The sequence below is a fragment of the Phragmites australis genome, chromosome 1 (genome assembly GCF_958298935.1).
Source record: "Phragmites australis chromosome 1, lpPhrAust1.1, whole genome shotgun sequence".
Taxonomy (NCBI): domain Eukaryota; kingdom Viridiplantae; phylum Streptophyta; class Magnoliopsida; order Poales; family Poaceae; genus Phragmites; species Phragmites australis.
In genome coordinates this window covers 55,885,641-55,903,811 of record NC_084921.1, presented here as the reverse complement: position 1 = coordinate 55,903,811, position 18,171 = coordinate 55,885,641, and the positions used below count along the sequence as shown (strand labels likewise).

General features: G+C 45.0%; 3 protein-coding genes across 3 annotated transcripts; all 3 read right to left on the bottom strand.

Moving 5' to 3' along the window:
• Positions 1–272: 272 nt before the first annotated feature.
• LOC133929424 (dehydration-responsive element-binding protein 1F-like) lies at positions 273–1,320 on the bottom strand. Its single transcript, XM_062376175.1, has one exon. It carries the CDS (start codon positions 1,284–1,286, stop codon positions 618–620), a length of 669 nt encoding a protein of 222 aa, XP_062232159.1. The 5' UTR covers positions 1,287–1,320; the 3' UTR covers positions 273–617.
• A 9,436-nt stretch (positions 1,321–10,756) lies between these two features.
• Positions 10,757–12,676, bottom strand: LOC133886561 (tRNA dimethylallyltransferase 2-like). Its single transcript, XM_062326228.1, is given in 7 exon segments — positions 10,757–11,197; positions 11,469–11,553; positions 11,913–11,997; positions 12,093–12,174; positions 12,284–12,386; positions 12,388–12,553; positions 12,556–12,676. Coding segments are annotated over 7 exon segments (1,083 nt in total).
• A 346-nt stretch (positions 12,677–13,022) lies between these two features.
• Positions 13,023–14,370, bottom strand: LOC133891164 (uncharacterized). Its single transcript, XM_062331886.1, has 2 exons — positions 14,089–14,370; positions 13,023–13,966 (listed from the first exon to the last, which is right to left on the bottom strand). The coding sequence occupies exons 1-2, from the start codon at positions 14,312–14,314 to the stop codon at positions 13,245–13,247; spliced, it is 948 nt and encodes a 315-aa protein (XP_062187870.1). The 5' UTR covers positions 14,315–14,370; the 3' UTR covers positions 13,023–13,244.
• Positions 14,371–18,171: the final 3,801 nt, after the last annotated feature.

Below are 18,171 nucleotides of genomic sequence, written 5' to 3'. Positions count from 1 at the left end.
ATAACTTAAGATTGAGGCCGGTGGGGCTGGGGAGACTTGAAGGTACTGTTCTACCACCAAGTTTTAAATTCTGGTGTTTTCTAACAGTTTATGTATATGTATGTGATAAAGACACACTCACGAGTATATGGTAGTATGATAGTGTGCATCATCCTAGTAATTGTAAAAAAATAAAAGTTAAATTTGGACATATGGTAGAGACAAATATGACTTCAACAACTAATTTTAGTGTAACACATTTATAAAAAATAGCCATGTAACATATCAACATTGTGAAAAAGGTACTTTTCGAGAAAGATGGATTCTTATCATTTTTACATGTTCAGCCTAAATATATCTACAAAGATAGCGGTGATCACAATTTTAAAAGTACCAAAGCTAACACTGGTTTAACTTTGAACTGACGAATGTAGGCCAGATCCAAGAATCAACTTGTTTAACTTGGGGATGCTATTAAATATCCTAATTAACGACTACAAATTGAAAAAGAATTAACGACTACGATGGAGAGAGCGCATTTGGTGATGTTGAGGTATCCATGGACAGGCTGATCGATCAAACAGTACGTGTGCACACGTGCAGATATGTATCGCCGTTGCATGCACGCCAACGATCCATCAGTCCATCCACAGCGTGCAATCCATGTGGCTATGCTCGTCGTCGACGGCGCCCCAGTCGAGCCCCCTTCCCATCGCCGGCGGCGTCAGCAGCATCCCCCTCGCCATGTCGTCGATCAGCCCCGGCATGTCAAAGATGGCGTCCTCGTCTATGAAGACCGTCGTCCCTCCAGCTCCGCTCGTGCCAGTAGCCTCCGGCAGTGCCAGCGGCGTCGGCGCGGACATGGTTCTGACCCGACCGTGCTGGCCGGACGGCCGGTACTTCTCGGCGGCCTGCGCGGCGGCGCAGCGTATGTCCTCGGGCGCGGCGGTGCGCGCGCGCGGGAGCGTGTCCGCGGAGTCCAGGAAGTTGAGGTCGGCGCCGCGCGCGCCGCGGAGCGCGATGGCGGCGACATCGTGCGCGCGCGCGGCCATCTCCGGCGTCGGGTAGGTGCCGAGCCAGATGCGCGCCTGCCCCTGCGGCTCCCGCACCTCGCACACCCAGCGGCTTCCCCCCGCCCGGGCGCGCACCCCGCGGTACACCGGGTGGCGCGTCTCCCGGAACTTCTTCCGCCCCGCCCGCCGCTTCGGCGGCAGCCGGTGCAGCTGCCCCCCGTCGCCGCTCGGCGAGGTCGGCGGCGAGAGCGACGACGACGACGACGACGCAGACGACGTGTCCTCGGCGTCCATGGCGCGTGCACTGGTAGTAAGCCGAGTAAGCTAAGCAAGTGTGGAATTAAGAGTAACATTTGTGGGTTGGATATAAATAAATAGGTGTTGGGTTAGCGGGTTTAGTGGGGATCGGGGGGACCCGTAACGTCGATTTGGCCATCGCGCCGCACACGAAGGCAGCACTGATTCTGATTCTGATTCCTTCGGGTCGGGTCAAGGGTGTGTGTGAACTGCACACAGCGGCTCGGGACCCGCTTGCGCCCTTCGCTCACGTGGGGAATTCGGAAATTAAGGGATGAAACACGTGTAGTGTAGGTTTTTCAGCTTTCGGTTTTACATCCATCACTGGACCTGGAAGACTTGAGCTTTTCTTATCCCTTTTGGATTATTTTTTTTTTGTTGCCAACTAGAGTTTTTATATTCTTTAAGAACTATTGCTTTTATATTTATTTAGAGAACTAGTTTTTTCATGCACAAACCAATTCAACAAAGTTTTGGTTTTTATCAAGGAATTTAGATAATTTGCTAACTTCGAGGTTATATATCCGAGTATTTTTCACTATGCAGTCACACCTTATAATTATTGTCGATAATTGAAAAGAAATCAATCATTAACTAGAAGTTAGTCTCACTATTTTATTGGTAGGTGGATTAGATTCGTCTATTGATTTTGATATGTTTGATACCGTGTTTGATTGGGAACTCTTCTAATGATTTATTGACTAAGTGAAAAAGGTTTCAACTAGCCAGCCCGATTTGAATCCTCAACTCAACACTTGTTGAGATTCTAGAGGTTCCTTGTTTCCTTCCATTGTCTCAATATTTTGTATACATAGTTTGGTTGAGTAGCCTTAGCTACGCAATAGGTTAAGTTGGTATAAAAAGAAAAGCAATACGAGCATAAGTTAAGCATGGACATGGATATATTAGCTCATGAAGAAACCACTCGCCTCGCCTATGCATCCATACATGTCGCTGTCGCTATGAATATCACCTTTCCGGTTTTTCCCCATCCCATCCCATCCCGTTAATCAAATCAAGTTGAGGTTCTAAAACTGCTCTTGCCGACTAATTAAACGCCAGAGGACTGGAGATAGCAACTCAGTGAATTAATAAGACCAAATAATTGAGAGAGGTGCTTCATCATGTTAAAATACTTCAGCTGTCGACTGTTAAATGCATAATTATAAACTATTAATTATTGGACTCGATAGCGTGCTACAAAGATATGTTTAAAACATCTGCTTAGATGATATTCTACTCCTTTCGTTCAATAATACAAGCATATTTTATTATAGCATGGTCTTCAAAATTAATGTTGACCATTATTTTCTTACAAAATATATCATTTATGTCTATGAAACCAATACCGTGTAAATGCATTTTGAAATGCAAATATAATTATATAATTTTATACACTAAATATATTTATAATCAGTCAAAATATACAGAGTTTAAGTTTGACTTTTTTAATATAAAATACACTTTATATTTTTGAACAGAGGGAGTACATTAGAGGTCTTTGTACGCACATATCTTTTTTAGTTTTGCAAATTTAGTTCTTTGTATGAGATGAAGTAACAAAAAAATGCTATTGCCTCATCGAATTTCAACTATCAATCCTCATTAGCTTATATTGACACCAATGTCATAGATATGTTTGCTGGAAGGACACGCACGCCTGCTACCAGTCAAAACGACTCCAAAACATGTTGTTTGAGGCAGTTTGAACGGGGACTCAGTCACAACAAATACTGGGACTCACGGGATCAGTGACAGAATGAAGAAAAGGCCACTGTGAGCACTGCAACGATAAACTGCGGTGATAAGAATGAAGAAAAGACCCACTGATGCTCATGCGCCCCTCGAAGTACCCGGTTGCTGCATGCCTATAACACAAGATTCAGACAAACGGCGGCTGGTGGCGGGCGGCCGCAAGAATGATCGACAAACGGTTAAGAAGTCAATTTAACGGACTCGTGGTTACATTTTGATAGAATATTTAGAAGGAGAGAAACGCAATAACCTTCCAAAACGCAAGCACCCCTTAGCTATGGATGTGGCCCAGAAAATCAAAGACGAATCCTACCAATACATGTAGATTAGGCCGTTGTCGGTCTTGCTTTTCTCAGTTTGTTTCTTAAGTAGTGGAGCCCAGGGCTTTAACAGGAATATCTCTTTTTTATTGTTTCATGTACTTCTGTTTTTATTTCTAGTCTAATAAAATCGGTAGATCTTGTTCCAAAGATAGTACTGTTTTTATTTCTATTCGGCTCGCCAACCATCATCGACAACTGTGACTTTGTCGGACGCTCTGCAGTTCTATGAAAACGTGGCATCTGCCTGACTGCAACATTTCGCCAGACATTGAAGACCCCTCGCCTGTTCTGACTGCTACGACGGGCCTTGCGAGTGTCCCAACGACCAGTGCATTCCTTTAGGGCCTTACGCGTGAAATATCTACACCTCTGGTGCCGCCTCCCCGCAGCCTTGCCTCTGTGCGGCTCTCGGCCTCAGCGCCCCAAAGAAGTTCCCAGTTGGCTGCGTAGTCCACCCTCTCTCGGGTCCGGCCGTCCAAGAGGAGCGAGGCCCTTTTCATGCGTCAGCTAGCTTACTCAAGGATAATGAGGCCATCTCTTCAAAGCTGCATCAAGCATACCTCCAGCTCTTTGATTGCCCCCTTTCTAAGCAACAACTGCAGGCGATTAGGGACATCTTCCCCGGCCAAGGGTTGCTGACCGCGAGCGATGAGCAATCCACGGGTTCACCAGCCCATTAGGCGCTAGTCCTCTGTTGTTGCGGTTTAATGGATAGTTTCAGTATCCTCAGTTGGAATGTTCGAGGGCTCAATTACAAGACCCGTAGGGATGTCGTTTGTTCTATGGTCTCCAATTTCAATACTTCATTTGTGTGCCTCCTCGAGACGAAGCTTGGCGTCGTAAACCCCTTTCTAATTAATAATCTCCGTGGCCTAGGCTTTACCGGCTTCTCTTACTTGCCTGCTAACGGTACCAGGAGAGGCATTGTTGTGGCTTGTCACCATCCTTTCTCACTTACTGTTATCCAAGTTCTCCAATTCTCTACAAATATCAGGGTTTCTTCAGCGGCAGATGATAGTTTCCACTTGTCAGTTGTATATGATCCCACTGATGACAGCCTCGAGGACTCTTTCCTCTTGGATCTAGCAAACATCATGGCATTAATGTGTCATGTCCCAAATTCTTAATCACGCATTTAAGCAAAATCATGCTTCTTAAGCATTATGTTTAATTTTGCATAATGGTAATTCGGAGCGTTAATGCACTTCGTTAAAAATCATTTGAATAAGAGAAAGAAAATTGGAGGAGAAAATAATTGAAGTTGCATTGAAAATACCTATTTTCTCTAATATGTGTGCCCCACATGTGGCCCCACACCTTACGCACTCCCTCTCTCAAGTGGGCAGCACCCCACCTGCCCTCTCTCTCTCTCTCCTCCCTCACTCCACCACATCCCCACCAAGTGCAGCACACAGTTGCAGCTCCTCCTCTCTCTCTCCCTCTCCCACTCAAGCACTCTCTCTATTTTCTTCCAAAATCCGAGCTCAAGTGGAGGATTCAAGGTATGCATATGGTGCCATTGCATTCTCTAACTCATGAGCTACTCATCTATCCAATCCATTTTCGTTTTCGTGGAAGAATCGACTAGTTCTTGGAGTTCTTGGCGTTCTTGAGCTTTTTGGAGCAAAAATTGAGTTTTGGTCGAATCTGAGCTCTAGAGTCGTGTTGATAATTGATGAGCAAGCTCTAGTACCCTTGGACTCTCCCTAACATGTTTCCTTTAGGCTTGGAAAAGATCGCAACTTGAATCAACCAAAAACCCACTGAGAACAGCTTTTCTGGTTGACTCGGATACTCCGGAATCACCCGAATACTCCGGGTTCAGCGGAATTTGTCCGATGAATTGTGTTCAAAATTGGTTAGGGTTTAGGGTGTGAGTTTGGTTTAGGATCTCTTGGATAAGGCATATACACATTTGTGTAGCACAGATTTGTAAAATGAGTCAAATCACCCGAGGGAAAAATCGTGAAGAACCCAAGTCTGTATCACCCAGATTATCCAGACAAATCCGGAGACTCCGGGTAGTTATGTGATCGTGTAGCCAAGGGCTTCGTTCGGAACCTCACTTGGAGTGTCTGGTATATCCCGGATAGTCCGGACCAACCCAGAGGTTCCGAGTCAAATTAGAATAGTATTAACCGAGAGCCTTCCCCGGAGGATGGCCCGGATACTCCGGAACTCGGATAATCCAGATTCACCTGGATACTCCGGGCCAGTCAAATAAAAAGCAGTAACCGAGCACCTCTTCCGGAGGGTCATCCGGAGGGTCCGAGCCCGGATACTCCGAACCATTCTAGATACTCCGGATGGCTGCTAATTTTCGGATTTCGTTTAGGTCGTTTGGCATTGTATTGATTCGCATATCTTGTACTTCTAGCATGTTGTTAAGTTTTGTGGCATACCCTTTTGCATTTCATTCATACTTATTTGCACTGCACGCGTTGATCCTTTTTAGAAATCGTCGATCCGTTAATCCCAGAGGCCGAGAGCGATCCCAAGGCGTCCCATCTATTTGAGCCAGTACATCCAGGCAAGCAACTAAGCATATTGATCCCTCTTGTGTAATTGGATAAGTTTAAAATTGATGAAGTACGCTTATGTATGTATGAATGTTTAGTGAGTCAGTGTCAGGTACCAATGGGTAGAATCTATGCCGATTGCATTCTTCTACCTTAAATACTTATGTATTTACATTCCTTGTAGCCTTGAGATGTTGTCAATGTCTAGGTATGAGTTTGACTTATATGTTTAGCCATGCTTAGGTCATTTGGTAGAAGTCGAACGCCGGTGTATCCCGTTGTTCGTGAGCATAGGACATTCTTATGATTACATACACTTGTTGAGGTTGAGATGGTTGTATGAGTGGTGAGTATGAGACGAGGTGTGGGCGGTACTAGGATGGTGTTTTGTCTTGCCCGGATGTGGAGTTCCCCTGGGTAGGCCGGTAGAGGAAAACCGGACACCGTAGACCGCTTTGCGCCGGTTAAGCACTGATCTTCGGTGTTGTTGGTTTTAGCACTTACCTTACTCAACACATGTCGATCTAATGGTAAGGCTAGCCGAATACCTTCACAGATGTAGCTTTTTGGGCTTGGATATCGACGGTGTGAGCGGGCGGACTTGTAGCGGTACTAGTTTGCTCCAGTAGTAGTTCTAGTACCGCCGCGCCGAGCGATGCATGATCCAAACAGTTGGGGCTGGTTGGAAAAGGTTATCACGAGTACCCCTTGTGTGCACTTTGGCTGATGGCACAAGCCGTATGGTCCTTGTGTCGTGTGGGTCCAGGAGTATCCCCTGCAGGGTGTATAAACAGTTTGAACTGTCGCGCTCTCGATCATGAGCATGCTTATGTCCATCTGCATCGGTCGTAGAGTTCTGAATATGGTTTGTGGTTCAGTATGTGGGAGTTGGTGATGTTGGTACTTGTTACTTATTGATATACATGTTGCTTACAATTACTGTTGTTCAGTTGTTAGTTGCAGGATAGTTTTCATATGTTTTGGTTAAGTTTCAGTCGCTCACACATATGTATAGGATTCTTAGTGCTCATGTTTTACTTAATCGGTGGTTCATCCTTGCTAATGATCAATGCATAATCCTTGGAGTCGAGCTATGTATATGGGTTCTATATGGTTTAAGTCTTGCGAGCACTTTCGTACTCATGCCTGCGCTTTCAAGTACTCCTGTTGCTGGAGAAGAGGTTGTTTTTGGCTACTTCGTGCCTGCCGATCAGGGTGGCAAGTAAGAGTAGTTCATCCTACTCTGAAGGTGGCGTTTTGAGACGGTGTCTAAGAGCATGTGGTGCTATCCTCTTTTGTTGTTCATAAGTTTATCTTTTCGCTGTGTAGTTCTTTTGTGGTTAGGAGTTGAGGGGTTTTGTCTCCTCCTAATTCGCTTTTGTTGTAAATTGTTAAAATCAGTTACATGATTAATACTTGTAATATAAATGTTTATTACTCGCTCTTTATTAAGCTATGTTGTGATGTACATGTTGAAAGGCATGTGTTCCGATCCTGGGCACAAAACATGTGCCGGGACTACCGGAATAAATATTCTGGTTAATCATCGAGGTTATGATTATGGATAATAATCCTCCTGGTGATTAATTAAAATATTGTTTGGACGTTTTCCCACATAATGCCAGTTCCGTGGTTAATCATTGGTGACTTCAACATGATCTCAGTCGCAGGAGATAAGAACAATGCTAATATGAACAGGTGGGACATTGCAAGATTTTGGCGCTTCATCACAAACCATGAGCTCAAGGACCTTCACCTGTTGGGACGGCGGTATACATGGTCTAACGAACGGTCATCGCCCACTCTTGTTAGGCTCGATAGAGCTTTGGCATCATCTAAATGGGATGCTGCTTTCCCCAGACTGCATGCTTCAAGCCTTGTCCACTGAATGCTCCGATCACTGCCCCATATTGCTGTTATCTTCGGTCCTGTCCCAGCATCGACGTCGTTTCCACTTCTAAGCCTTTTGGACCAAGATGCCAGGGTTTTTAGATGCTATCAAGAGTGGTTGGGCGCTGTCGTTAGATGAAATCAACAAACCCCTTCTCATTCGGCTTGACATCCTGCTCAGACGCACTGCCAAGGCCCTTCAATGATGGAGTAGTCTGCATATTGGCAATATTAATGAGCAGTTGCTAATCGCCAGGGAGGTGATCTCCATGTTTGACTGTGCACACACCTCCATGTTTGACTGTGCACATGATGGCAGATCTCTTTCTTCTGTGGAGGCTAAGTTGAGAAAACACCTCAAATTTCTCTACATGGGACTTGCGTCATTGTAGCGCACAATTGTGAGATACCGCTCAAGGTTATCTTAGATTAAGGATGGGGACGCTAACACCATGCTATTCCATTCCTTCACCAAATTCTGCGCACAAAAGAACACCATCTCTTCTTTATTTGCAACTGAAGGCCCGGTGTCCTCGCATAAGGAGATGGAGGCAAAGCTGCTTGATCATTTCACCTCTACTCTCGGTGTCGCACAAATAAGAGATCACTCCATCAATTTGCTTGGCCTTGGAATCTCTGCTCTTGACTTACGATCCTTGGATGCTTCTTTCTGCGAGGAGGAGATTTTCCAGGGCATCTTGAGGTTACCGCTCAATAAGGCCCCAGGGCCCGATAGTTTCACGGCGGAGTTCTACCACATTGCATGGCCAATCATCAAGATTGATGTCACTCTTTGCATTGGTACATTATGCATCGGAGATTGTCGTGGGTTAAGCCTGTTGAACAATGCTCTGATCACCCTGCTGCCAAAGAAGCTCGGGGCAACCTCACCGACTGATTTCAGGCCGATTAGCCTTGTCCATAGTGTGGGCAAGCTCATCTCCAAAGTCATGGCACTCCGGCTAGCCCCCAAGTTAAACTCGCTCATCTCTGATAGTTAGAGCGCGTTCATTTTCGAAAGATCTATTCATGAGAACTACAAACTTGTTCACTCCACTGTTAGATTGCTCAAGAGATAAAAAAGGCCTAAGATTTTACTCAAGTTAGAGACATATCTAAAGCCTTCGATTCTGTCAGCTGGGCTTTCCTCTTGGAAGTCCTACATGCTTAGGGCTTCGGAAGCCGTTGGTACAGTTGGATTGAAGGGCTGCTGGGTTCTTCTTCAACTCGGGTTCTACTCAATTCTGGCCGACCATTAATCATGCGCGTGGCCTACGCCAAGGGGACTCCCTCTCCCCTTTTATCTTTGTTTTGGTCATGGACATCCTCAACAGAATCATAACCAAGGCGGCGGACACTAATTTTCTCGACTCCATGGGACACCGTTTCGTTGTGCATCGTTGCTCTCTCTACACCGATTACACGATCATCTTCCTCTCTCCAACTCCGCAAGACATCCACGCCCACCTTAACATTCTCAATTTCTTCGGATCGGCCTCGGGCTTAAGAACTAATCTTAGCAAATGTGCAATCATTCCCATATGTTGTTCTGATGCTGAGATCACAACTATCAACGAGCACTTGCCTTGAGAACGAGAATCCTTTCCCATCCAATACATCGGGATGCCCCTCACGACCGGATGACTTCGCAAGCATCACCTCCAGCCGTTGGTAGACAAAGTGGCTTCCAAGCTTCTGGTGTGGCAGGCCAAGCTTGTGTCCAGAGCCAGTCGCGTCACCCTAGTGAAGACAGTTCTCTTTGCGGCCCCGTTACATACGCTCATGTCTATCACTGTTCCGCCATGGATAATCAAGGAGATCGACAAGATTCGCAAGGCTTTCTTATGGACCGGTGATAAAGTCATGCCTAGGGGCCAAAGTGCCATTGCTTGGCAGAAAGTCTGTAACCCAATCAAATTCGGCGGGTTGGGGATCTAGGATCTCCGCATTGACGGCTTTTTCTTGCGTTCACGATGGCTCTGGTGGCAGAGAAGCGTGCCATCTAAGCCGTGGGCTACCCTTCCCTTACGACATGAGCAGGTGGTCATCACCCTCTTCGATGCTTCCGTCCAATTCGAAGTCGGTGATGGGTGCTCCATGTTGTTTTGGAGAGATTCTCGGATAGACGGTTGTTCCATTCACTCCATCGGACCGGACCTCATCAAGTGTGTCGCTCCTTCTTGCTTAAACATGCGGTCAGTCAATCAGGCATTGCAGGATCGTCATTGGATCAGGGACATAACTGGCCAGCTTTCTGTTGCCGCCATCATCCAGTATTTGCACCTCTAGTCGAGGCTCTAGCATACCCACCTAAACGGCGATCAAGATCGTGCGGTTTGGAGGAGGAGCTCTGATGGCGCCTACTCAGCCAGGTCTACATACCAAGCAATGCTCCATGGATCCATTCGTTTCGTTGGCGTTTCATTGCTGTGGAAAACATGGGCGCCATACAAAGTTAAGTTCTTCGCGTGGTTAGTCCTCCATGACCGCTTGTGGACGGCGGTACATAGGAAGAAACATGGTTTGATGTCGGACGATTTGTACTCGCACTGCTTTCAACATCAGGAGACAATTGATTGTGTACTCATCCATTGTGTCCTAGCTAGGGAGATTTGGTGGCGGGTTTTGGGTACCCAAGTCCATGCAGGAGGGCTACCCTTTCTTGACTGGTGGCTGTTTATTAGGAATAGGGTGGCCGTTGTTTTCCGAAAAGGCTTAGACTCTCTACTCCTGCTCACCTCCAGGCGTATTTGGTTGTCGCGTAATGACATCTGCTTCAACGGCAAACGCGCCTCCTCGGATCAGTTGGTGGCTGCGATCGAGGATGAGGCGGCAAGCTGATGTGTTGCGGGGGCCAAGAACCTGGTCGTCCTCATGGAGAGGTTGCATATGCATGATTCGGTGATGTAGTTAACACTATTGTTTGTTTTCATATGATATTCCTTTCATGTAATAGCTCCTTAATTTTGTAAGGTTATCTTTAGACCGGACTGCAGCCGTTGTAAAGGTACTTTGTTCTTCTATTTAATACAAAAATATGCAGCTCTCCAACGTATTTGAGAAGGAAAAAAAGTCTACGAGTGTTTGCCTTTAGCTGGGAAACAGCTTCATCCAACAAGCTCTTAAGTTGATCATCATGTATATTTAACATAGTTGTCGAAAAAGCCATCTCATTCTCGTTGGATTCCGTTCTTGTTAAATATAATCTGAAAAACTCATCAAAATCACGAACCCCGATGGCCTGCCGCAGTCCTTGGGTATAAACAGCATCTGGATCATATATATTGCATACTTCATCCAGCAACCCAGCATCCATCACGCAATCGACTCTTTGGTCGACATAACTATCCAGAACATGAAGATCAGCATCTACCCACAGGAAACAGCAGTCAAATCTGGAGTGATTAGACCGACCCCAATTCTGTCCTGACATAACAAATTATCTCAGTTAGGACAAAATAGAACACACAATAACAGGAAGTTCATACTCGTGCAGAAAAAAACGAGTTGTAGAGGAAGATAATGGTTGACATTATAACATAAAGTGGACATTTGAGCATGTGTACACCTGAGAACAAGATAACGTGAAACACAAGCCTTAAACATTTCACTAGGGCCCCTACAGATTTGATAAAAGCAGTGACCAGATTATATTAAGCAACTAATCGAAATAAACAGCTAAATATCCTCACCTCTGCAGCCTCTCCTTGGAACAGATCACTTGGTAGGGCACCTTTTGTTGCATAAAACTCAAGGTAGCGTTTTATCTGTACAATACACGACGGAGTTACACAAAGCGAGCAATATCTTACGAACCGGAACACCGCAGAAAAGAAACCTAAAATGGTAGAATGGGGGAATTGGGCAACATCGTTCCTTTTCGAATGTACACAGTATATTCCCTTCGCGAAATGATTCTTATTCAGTTCAACGCTTTAACGGCTTTTCTTTGTGGTTTACTTCACAAAGTGATTCTCTCTCCTATTCCCTCCACTATGAGATTATCTCTTTTTTCACTTCATGAATATCTTCGAAAAGAAGTTGTTGGAGATAAGAGAAAATAAATAGTATGAGAAGCGAGAGAAAAATTAGGAAGGAAAAGAAATAAAGAAAATATGATCAGAGATGATATAAGGTTGTTTGGATAAATCCTTTGCGCTGCAACAGGATCAATCCCCTTGAAGCATTCATACCCACTGCCTACATCATCATTGGCAAGGCCTGATTAGCACAGAATATGAACGGGTCGGACGCCGTAGGACATTGAGGTACACATGCCAAACACGAGAAACATTTAACGCAATTCGATTGTTCACCTATGTCATCACGGTGATCACTCAAAGTACAGTCGTACATATCTTCTGCCATATCATCAAATAGGAACAGGCTAACAAGAGCCTAAGATATATCGCAAGGATAAAAACGACGGCAAATCAGGTACTGCAATCATTTTTTAAATAAATTGACCCCAAGAATTCGGGAATCGACATCGCATCAAAATATGAACCTGGATGTAGAAGTTTGTACCGCCGACAATAACAGGGAGGCCACCGCAATCCAATATGTCCTGTATAATCTGTGCCCAGAAGGAAAGAAGAATTTCACAGGTCATCTAAGCGAGTAGCCACTAGTCCCAAAAGAAGAAGAAGAAGCAAGTAGCCACTGAACATGAGCAGACCAACTAGAGCACTGAAACTTGTAGCAGCAGCAGCACTGAAACTTGTAACAGCACCAGGTGCGTGGCCCGCGAGGTCGACGGCCAGCCGCGACTTGCCGCCGCGCCCATCACAGTCACCACCTTCCCTCGCCCCCTTTCCCTTTGAGGCGGCGGAGGAGAGCGGGCGTGGGGGGTAGGGTTCGAAGCCAGCGGCGAGGAGGAGGAGGAGGCAAGGTAGGCCATCTCCAACATACGGCGGAAGGAGGGAGAAGTGCGGATGAGCTTTGCTGAGAATAGCATCGATATGAATTACTGAGCGTTCGTTATCTGAAATTTACTGTAAATTAGACAGTTCGTTATCTGAAACTACTGAGAATAATTAATATCCATATAAAATTTTCAATTGGAATCTTAACAAAAGAGATACCAAGTAAATAAACACAACTCTTATCGAACAGAACTATTTTGATGGTCTAAATATATAGGAACTGAAGCTGGTATCTCACAAATAAAGTTCATATCTGAAATTACGTGCAGTCAAAAGCAGTAATACCAATTAAGTTACCAACCCATTCGAGAGAGGGGGAAAAAAAAAGAACCACTATCAACCCATACATGTTTACTCCTTTATTAATTTTTGTTTTCTCAAATCGTCATGGATCGATAAATTAATTAATATCCAACACACACGCACATAGTTTATATACGTTGCATGTATCGGTATCGGTGTTGTATATAGTTGTTATTCCTGTACGTGCAAATATAATGCCAGCTGCACGACGTCGTACGTACATGATAGATCGATCTAGACTTATTCCTCGTCGGTGACCATCGCAATGCCGCTGCGGCGGCGGCCAAACCGTGCGACGGCACAGTCCGTCGAGAACAAGTCGGAGGACAGGTAGTCCGGCGCGCCTCCCATGACCGGCATTTTTGACGTGACGTCGAGTTTATTGACGTAGTCGGCGCGGTATGTCTGGCCGAGCACACCGTGCACGTCGTCGGTGAGGTCGTAAAACTTGAAGCCGAGGTCGAGGTGCGCGAGGCTGTCGTCCTCCGTGACGCCGTAGTTGTGGATCCGCGAGTCCTCCGCCGTGATGGGCACCACGTTGGCCATGATGCGGAACACGCCCTTGAGCTCCACCACCACGGTGTTCACCTGCGCCGTCCTCGTGATGGACAGCGTCGGCACGGTGGCCGGCGCCCACCTGGCGCCGACGAAGGCGGGCAGGGTGATGTCCTCGTCGTCGAACATGATGCTGAGATGGTCAGAGGCAGCGTTCCACTTGACGGTCTTGACGGCGCCGACGTGGAGACGGTGGTGGGAGAAAAGGATGCCGAGCGCCTGGATCCAGGTGAAGTCGCGGTTCATGGCGGGGTTGCGCTTGCCGATGAAGTGGGCGTTGACGTGGAGGTCGGCGTCGGAGACGATGCAGAAATCCTGGTCCTTCTTGCCGTGGAAGTAGAAGTTGTTGCCGTCGGCTCCGGTGAAGCGCGGGTCGCCGCAGGACACGCCGGGGTAGAAGTCACACACTGAATATTAATATTAATGCATGCATGAGCACATACATATATATATATGAAATTGATCATGAGATGAGAAAACTGGATCGATCGATCATATCGATCTTTGTTGACTTCGATTAATTACTCACGGCAGAATGTCTTGCAGCTGGGGCACTGGATGAGGCACTTGTGAGGGCATCGGTTGTTGCAGGTGGCCTGGCAAGTGGTCTTGTTCGTCTTGGTGTTGGTGCAGCTGAGCCGCGTGTTGCGCTGGGACGTCACGAGCGTCAAGCTCTTGTCCGGCTGTGAACCGGACTGCACGACGGCGAACGCCGCCAAGCACAGCATGACCAAGCTCAAACGCAGCATCGCCATGTATCGATCGCTCTAGCTAGTCGATTTTTCGATGGACCAGGGCTAAGCTAGCTTGAAACTGCTAGCTGGTTAATTTTCTTGTAGAGCTAGCTCCGCTGGTGATCTCACAGCCACAGCTGCTCAACCTTATATAATGCTGTCCATGCATGCAGAGGTAGCCTGATCGATCGAGCTGGGGGCCGGCCGGTTGGCCTCCATTCACCGGTGCTAGCTGCTGCATGCTGCAGATTCAATTCATTCGTTGACGTTGACATTAGAGGTAGGAATCGAAGGAGCCTCCCTTGAGTCCCGGCTCAGCAAATGCATGCCTTTCTCTTCGACGTGCAGTAGAGTGAACAGATCTGTATAAGCGACATCATAAACAACTAAGGTCCTATTCGTTTGTCCTGTATTATGGATCGTAGATTGTAAATTTTGTAAATAAACAGTCAGATTCTGAAAGTAAATTTTACGAATATATAACTGAATTATAATATAATCTACAATTCACTCAAAATAAATTTATACAATACATAATTCAGTATTTATGGAGAAAACAAATAGGACCTAACACTTGTGGTAATCCCAGCACTGCCATGCATGCCCATGCATTCTGCTACATGTATATCAATTGTATAGAGCGTACCATAGCATGCATGTGCATGCCTAGTTTTCTTTTCTCCATGCTACGATACCTCTTCCTACTTGCCGCAGGTTGGCTACGGTCTTCTTCCTACTTGCGCTACTTGCAGCGCGCAGGTCGGCTAAGCTACCACAATCCATAGACTAGGTAGCTAGCGTCAACCATTCATCAATTCTCAGAAGCAAAACTAGAGCAAGTGCAGGCTTTCTTTTTAATCATTTTCAGTAGTTATCTTAAATTTTTATCTAAAAATACTATTACAGTATCTCTTATTTTTTATCTTCAGCAGCTACCGTATTTTCTACCTTCTACCCCTCTTTTTCTCTCTCCGATACCGCTGTCAGCTCTGTGAACAGTACTGCTACAGTGCCGACGGTGTTTCCTCTCCCGACCCACTGCAAGCTGTGAACAGCACTGCTACAGTGTGCGCTCCTCCTCGTAACACTGTAGCACTGCTACGGTACCCCCGTAAAAACACTGTACCACCGAATCTGAAAATTTAGAGGCTCTGCTGGAGTTGGCCTTATCTGGCTATTAGCTGCTCTTGAACAAAAATTAAGCATGCATGCACATATTATACTCAGTATATATTAGCTGCAGACAAGTAGTTGTCCATCACTACGTGAAATACAGGCAAAAGACACAGAAAATAAGTAATGAGTCGTAATATAATTCGTCACTGATAATAAAAGTGATGGGTTATAGTTGTAACCCGTCATTTATGACTTATCATAAATGACAGATCATCTTAGGTCAGTCATAGGTGACGAGTCGTAGTTGTGATCGTCACCTATTATGACTCATAAGTAATAGGTCATCCTTGCAAGTTATCGGTGACGGGTCACAATTTGATACTAACCCATAGTTGTACAAATTCTTCAATTAGGTGCGTGATCAGCTTATGGCGGAGATCACGAATCCAGTTGTTGTCTTGTAAGACGTTTACAACCATCCGATTCATCAGTGATGGGCCTTTCTAAACAGTAATTAGTGACGGATAAGTTGTGACCCGTCACCAATGACTTGATCAATACATAGAGCTATCATTTTATGTATTGTGTGTATATATACCCCTAGGTATTCATATATTTAGTTTTATATAGATATATATAGACAACATTTATGGTTATTTTTATAGATGTACATGATCAATATATAGAGATATCATTTCATGTGGTGTAAAAGTACATGTACTCCTGATTTATGTCATGTATGTATATATATGTATAGTAGTATGAACATATACTCATATATATATATATATATGTATTCTATGTTATTTTTCTCTATTTATCAAGGGTATCTTTATATATATATAATATACAACATCGGGAATATATATGTATATGATGCTAAAAAAATTTATTTTTCTTTTATTTTTCTCACCTCAACAGCATTAGAATAGGAATTATTGTACAATTTTACTCAAGTTTGATGTAAATGTTAAAAGGATATCATATCTGGTTTCTATCACAAGCATGTGATAGCTGAGGTGGTAGGGAAGTTGCACGCGAGCCCCTGGGCGCGGGTTCAAGTCCCACGAAATATAAAGATCAAAATATATTTGAAAATAATGTGGATTGGGCATATGCGATGGGCCCTGTTGTATTAGGTGGCTCTCGGATGAAAAACAATATTTTTTTAACTTTTTTCGTGTCAAAAAACAGAAAAAATGTTCGTCACTCATAACTGTGTCCGTCATTTATGACCTTAATAAGTGACGGATTAAGTTTTAACCCATCATCAATAATATTCTTGGTAGCGGGTCCTTACCCATCACTTATGGTTTATCATCAGTGACATGTTTGAGGTGATAAGTATAGCACCGTCATCCATAACTATTATGATCCGTCATTTTTAAGATTTTTTCATGTAGTGCATCTGCTTCTAGTTTCAAGGGCGCAAGTCGATTTGGGCATGCAACAATCACCGCTTGCATGCATTGGTCAGGTCGGGTCAGGCACGGTTCCCCTGATGAACACTTCAGTTCAGTCCGGTTGAAGGATTGCTATACAATTGAGCTCAGAGTGGTAAGCTAACAGAGATCACCAATAACAACACAGCAAAAATGGATAGAGGAATCACTGCTATTAGCTGTCAGTATATAGACCTAAATGAGATCTTCCCTGGAATAGTGGCAAACTTCCCAATGCAATACCTTGGTTTGCCACCAATTTTAGGACACATGCGCCTAGTGCAACTCAAACTATATTAGATAAGATTGCACGCCGTCTCTCCGGTTGGAAGCTAAAACTCCTAACTTCGACCGGAAGACAGATCTTAGTAAAATCAGTTCTCTCCTCCCTACCAACTTATCTGCTCACCGCGATCAAACCACCAAAAAAATTCTACAAAGCGCTAGATAAATATCGCCGTGAGCTCTTATGTGCTGGAAATGAGGATTGTGGTGGGGAGTTTGTAAGGTTGCATGGAGCAAAGTCTCCTGATCAATAGAGGGGGGTGTAACATAAGCTGTAGTTTTTGAGATAATTAATCGTTGTTAATGCGAGACTACATATTTAATTTTCAAGAGATCGAGTTTTTTTAAAATTTTAGAGTATAAATTTGATTCTTTCAGAATCATTTGGTGTGTTTAATCTGTGATGGTTGATTTGTTTGGTGTTAATGTATTTATGAGATTTTCTTTCTTTCATTTTTTTGAGTTTTTCTGTGCATCAAAAATCATATTTCTTTATGCCTAGTATCAGAAAATTCGGTGTAGCCAAAAATTATCAAAATTTAAGCTGATATACTTTACAGTCTATAGTATTTTGGTAGAATTTTTAGAGCGCGTCTTGGTAGGTTTCGAAAATCAAAATTTTATTAGCTAAAAATAGATGCGTATCTTGAGGGATACATTCTCTCTTCCTAGCCCATTATCTCTCTTTTGGCCCAGCTCAAATCAACCAACAACCACGCTCGAGAAGCTTCGGCTGTGTTCTCCTCGCTATACCGCTCCTAAGCTCGCCGTCAGCCAAGGACGAGCGCCACGCCCTGCTCTCTTCCCCACCTGTGCTTGTCTCAGCCAACGACCGTGACCATGCCGCCTCCCATACGCTTGTCCTTCTCATCCTTATCCCCTCGCTCGAATCCGCTCACCTCTACACGCCCGCGCACCTCTGCTCCCTTTCCGCTCTGCCTGCTGGCCTCGCGCTGAGCGTGCGGCGTGGTGACACCACCGTGCCCCGCCTCCCGTTTCCTCTCTCTCACCTCACTAGACCATACTAAGTTCACG

Coding starts and splice junctions, on each gene's coding strand:
- LOC133929424 (XM_062376175.1), bottom strand. CDS start 1,286: ATGGACGCCGAGGACACGTCGTCTGCGTCGTCGTCGTCGTCGTCGCTC.
- LOC133891164 (XM_062331886.1), bottom strand. CDS start 14,314: ATGGCGATGCTGCGTTTGAGCTTGGTCATGCTGTGCTTGGCGGCGTTC. Junction 13,967..14,088: donor CAGCTGCAAGACATTCTGCC/GTGAGTAATTAA, acceptor ATTAATATTCAG/TGTGTGACTTCTACCCCGGC.